This window comes from Lottia gigantea (genome assembly GCF_000327385.1).
Source record: "Lottia gigantea unplaced genomic scaffold LOTGIsca_15, whole genome shotgun sequence".
In the NCBI taxonomy this organism is placed as follows: Eukaryota; Metazoa; Mollusca; class Gastropoda; family Lottiidae; genus Lottia; species Lottia gigantea.
Genome location: NW_008707797.1, coordinates 2124581 through 2129853, shown reverse-complemented (window position 1 = coordinate 2129853; position 5273 = coordinate 2124581). Strand labels below are relative to the sequence as shown.

At 34.2% G+C, this 5273-nt stretch overlaps 1 protein-coding gene across 1 annotated transcript; it reads left to right on the top strand.

Annotated features, from left to right (window-relative positions):
* The first annotated feature begins 1557 nt into the window (after positions 1–1557).
* Positions 1558–3662, top strand: LOTGIDRAFT_157891 (hypothetical protein). The gene is made up of 4 exons (XM_009050480.1): positions 1558–1816; positions 2329–2498; positions 2725–2841; positions 3119–3662. The coding sequence occupies exons 1-4, from the start codon at positions 1729–1731 to the stop codon at positions 3179–3181; spliced, it is 438 nt and encodes a 145-aa protein (XP_009048728.1). The 5' UTR covers positions 1558–1728; the 3' UTR covers positions 3182–3662.
* Positions 3663–5273: the final 1611 nt, after the last annotated feature.

The following is a 5273-nucleotide window of genomic DNA, read 5'->3' as shown; positions in this document are numbered from 1 at the left end:
TTAGATATGGATTATCCAGAAGGCAACCTCCTTGCCTGTTTACCGAGGAATTCCTTACTTTTCATCCCAGAAACTGGGTCTGCCCTTTTCTCACTCAAGAAAGAAAAATTCTACCAGATCAGCAAGTGTGTTTATTATATCACTATCACAGTGTTCTGTAAAACTTGAGAATTATCTAGAGAGCTATAAGTATCTAACAAGGGTTTTTATATTGACTATAAATATTTGATATAAGTTTACACCCATAAATAACTTTAAAATAAACAAATATTTGTTTGAGTAAATTACATCAATGAAAACATGATAAGATTGGCGTGGTCGGACCTAGATACCTAAAATACTCTTGTTACTTCAAGGGTTAGCAGCGGCGCAACTAGAGAAACTCAAGGGAGGTAGGCAAATATGGGAGGTGTCTCTCCGAGGCCCGTAGTGAGAGCGAGAGGCCCTCAGATGTCAAAAGATTTCAGGTGAACTTTTTAAAAGTGCATAATTTTTATTTTAGATTAAAACCTTTCATAATCCTAAAGGGGGAGGGGGAAGCATGGTGAAAAATGACCACTTAAATACGCCCACTGAGAGACAGTAAAGATGTTTTCTAACTTTTTAAGTGTTTCAGGAATATATATATATATATATCTGGTTTTTATATGTACCATACAAATTTTCAAACAGGGGCCGTAATAACTCATTTTCCATGGTCCCTACCTCGGTAGAGATATACGAAGGGAAATAACTGCATTTAATATATTGTAAGACTGATTTTAAAGATAGAGCTGGATTAAACTTGATAAAAACCTATTTTGTAAACCAGAAGAGACAATTCAGTAATTGACAAGGGCAATGTCTCTCCATCTATAAAAAAAAAATGATATCAAATCAAACTGTATATTTTAAAATTAATGCATGAAGCACAAAGTTTTCAGTAAAAACAAAAACATAATGGACTGTTTTAGACAAAGATTTTAGTTAAGAGTTTTTATTAGAAGTCTATTTAACAATGATGGTTAAAAGGTAACAAGTTACTATTCAACAGAAGGCACTGGCCCAGGCATAATGTTCACTAATGTTAAGGCTCGTATGTTAAAACGATTATGCGTAGTTCTTCTAACATAGACCTAAAAGTCAAAACTTTATTGAGACAGTTTCAAGCTCCAGTCCTGTAAACATTCTAGCCAACCAAGAACCAGTTGACAAAAACTCTTAATTGATTGGTCAATACAGTGACAGTAATAGAATCAACCAATCAGAGTTCTCTGTGCTGTATATCATTGTAAAGTTATGATGTAGGAGGCGACAGGCTGTATATTATTGTTAGCGGTATGCTATGTAAGATATAAGCATCGTTAGGTCGGTCATTATGATACCTAATTAAGCTGATGTACTCCACGAGTTAATGACCCTGGACCTCCAGCTGTAGACAAACCATTAGTACCTGTAATAGTCTTCAGTTGAATGAATGTGAATAAAAATCTCTACATATGTTGACTAATTATTCATAATACAATTCTATCCAATATACTATATAAGGTACTGATTATTCGGACAGTTTCAGGCAGAAAACAACAGTGAGTAGAGACACAAACTGTATTAGTATTCTCTCTCTCGCTCTCTCGCTCTCTCTAGTTTGATACCAGAATCTAGAAGCGACTCATTCCTGTAAAATCGTCACACTAAGTTCGGATTACTGATTTACCAAAACACCTTTATTTTAAAAAGAAAATATCCAAGATGGCACATCAAGATTTTATTGAGAAATTCGGCGGAAAATGGAAACAAGAAAAAACAGAAAATTTTGAGGAATATTTTAAGATTATGGGTAAGTGTGCAGTTTAATTAGTTTTATTTTTATATTGAAAGGGATCGAGTAGTCGAATTATTTGATTATTTGATTGAAATTCCTACCAATTTGTACATCACAAACAGCGGTAGATCTCTGACTTTCTTTGATCTACCATTTTTAATTAAAACAAAAAAATGCTGTTAATATAATACTCTTATTGTAATCTATACCAATGTTTCTAGGTTGTCGTATAAATGGATCAAACTATGTATGGCGCCAATGTTTCTAGGATGACTATAAATGGATCAAACTATATATGGCGCCAATGTTTCTAGGTTGTCGTATAAATGGATCAAACTATATATGGCGCCAATGTTTCTAGATTGTCGTATAAATGGATCAAACTATATATGGCGCCAATGTTTCTAGATTGTCGTATAAATGGATCAAACCATATATGACGCTACGAAATATGTCATTCAATTGAACATTTTAAACCTGCGTCATATTTAACTTAATAATCTAATATAATTCTTTTATCTTGGCAGATTTGAATATCATCCTCAGGAAACTTATGATGAAAGTCAGCCCCACGGAGGAATATAAACTTGACGGCGACTATGTGGTCACGATTAACAGCGTTGGGCCAACTTCAAATCAAAACAAGTTTAAATTAAATGAGGAATTTGAAGAGGAAAGAATGGGGAAAAAAATGAAGGTAGGTCCACAATTGATTATTACGTCGGACATGGAAAAAGTGTCTAGTCGTTCGAATGTAACAATAAATCGAGGACCTGTGTGTTACAGTCTGTGTTCTTAAAACCACTGTCACTGTGCTGTCCAACTTTCCCTTATTCCATACTGCAAGCGGTACCATTCTTCATTAGCCAATCGTATGCAGAAAAGTGGGACGTAAAACTCCATTTCATTTCATTTTATTGCAGAGTTTATGTCGATTTGAAGATGGCAAGCTCATAATCACGAGTACATCGGTTGATAATCCAGCTATAAAACCTCAAACTGTAACGATTGAAAAGATCACAGACGACCAAACCTTGACGGTACGTATTGATGCATACAAAACAATTCGTAACTGAGGCCCATTTCAAACTGCTGCAGGAAGGCCCAACCAGATACATACAGGCTCGACAACCTACGTACCCAAAGGTCGATCTTGCAATGACCTGATTCTGGAACGTCTTAATGTCCTATCTATAAAGCAAGGAACTAGGAAGCAGGGCTATGACTAAACATAAATCCTATTCGAGAACCGTCTCGTCTGATCACTTTAGAAGGGGTAAGGGAATTGAATATGCAAATTCATGTTTCTATTTTAAGACGATCGTGGTGGGTGATAACGACTTGGTGTGTAAAAGATATTTTAAAAGAGTTCCAGAATAGTTGAATCGAGAGAAGAGTTTTATATTGAGTGGATGTCATAAGATGGAACCAACATCTAATGTTAAATAGAAATACATGTAGTCGTCTAAATATAAACTTTACCAGTTGATTCTCTTGACATGGCCATTATTTTCAAACCCTCGTGATGATCTTACTGTTACTATTACCACATTGGTAATCTGAAACCTATAGACCTTATTCTATCGCTAATTCCACTGCTACGTTTTGATGATATTGTAAACGAACCATACCTCAAATTTCCATTTTGTAAAGTATAAACGAAGCTCTTGTAAAGCACGTATTTAAACGACTATACCCCTTCCATTTTCTAACATATTCATTATATTCTCTTTTAAATACTTTAAAGTTCAATATTTTTCAAATCATTTTTATTTATTACATTGTATCTCAAAGAATTTAATATTGCCTTCTAATTTATATATGTATGCATTATTCTGTTTAAATAAATATATAGTATTTTAAATAAATTGTCTTATATTGTGCAAAGTACGAAATGGTCGTGTCTGATAAGTTTACAGCGAGCCATCATTTGAAATTTTAGTGTTATCCACTCTTGTTCTCCATTCTTGTTCCCAACTCTTGTTCTCTACTCTTGTTCTTTACTCTTGTTGCCCACTCTTGTTCCTCACTCTTGTTCTCTACTCGTATTCCCCTCTCTTGTTCCCATCTCTTGTTCCACACTCTTGTTCCCCAGTTTTCTCCTCTACTCTTGTTCTACTCTCTTGTTCTCCTCCCTTGTTTCCCACTCTTGTTCCTCATTCTTGATCCCCACTCTTGTTCTCAACTCTTTTCCCCACTCTTGTTCCCCTCTCTTGTTCCCCACTCTTGTTCCCCAGTTTTGTTCCCCACTATTGTTCTTTACTCTTGTTCCCCACTCTTGTTCCAAACTCTTGTTCCCCGCGTTTGGCCCAAAATCTTCCCAAGGCCCGTAGGGAGAGTGATTAAAGGGAACAGTCGGCATTTTATGGATTGATATGGGTCTTTATTGTGCTTTAATAGTCTTAAGAAGTACTAAAACGCACGAAAATGCATAATCCCTTCAAATATACCTCAAACTAAAAATTTCGTTGTCGATGGTCAAAAAATAATCACTTGAATACGCCACTGAGGGATAGCAATTCTTATAATTTATATGACGTCTCTTTTCAAAAGCTGCTTACAAAATATAAGCGTTTTTGTTATACGTCATAAAAAGCTTAGTTTTAGTAAGAAACCGTACACTTCTGACTGAAAATTGGAAAAAGGTTTTTTTTTATTTGCACACGGATATATATATAAAAGTTGTAATAACTCGTATTCCATGGTCCCTTACTAGCTGGATATACAAAGGGAAATAACTGCATTTAATATGTTCTAAGACTGATTTTAATGATTAAAATGGAGATTTGCTGGATAACAGACCTGTAATGTAAACCAGTAGAGACAATTCAGTAATACCCTTGTACCATTCAATATCTACATACCTAGTTAAAAAAGGTTTTAAAACATAATGATTACGAGAAAAGTGAATACAGATAACCGACTGATTAACATTGGGTACCGAAAATATACTAACACGTGAAAAGACGTTACCTGTATGTGTTTCGAAACGTAGTATGTAATAAATCTAGAAGTAGTATATCTATATATCTTGTGTTTTTAACGTTACCTGTATGTGTTTCGAAACGTAGTATGTAATAAATCTAGAAGTAGTATATCTATATATCTTGTGTTTTTAACGTTACCTGTATGTGTTTCTAAACGTAGTATGTAATAAATCTACAAGTAGTATATCTATGTATCTTGTGTTCTTATCATGAAAAGATTTCGGCGCATACAAATTACTTGTACATGATTAATTACAGTCGTATCAAATCAAACTGTATATTTTAAAATTAATGCATGAAGCACAAAGTTTTCAGTAAAAACAAAAACATAATGGACTGTTTTAGACAAAGATTTTAGTTAAGAGTTTTTATTAGAAGTCTATTTAACAATGAAGGTTAAAAGGTAACAAGTTACTATTCAACAGAAGGAACTGGCCCAGGCATAATGTTCACTAATGTTAAGGCTCGTATGTTAAACGGATATG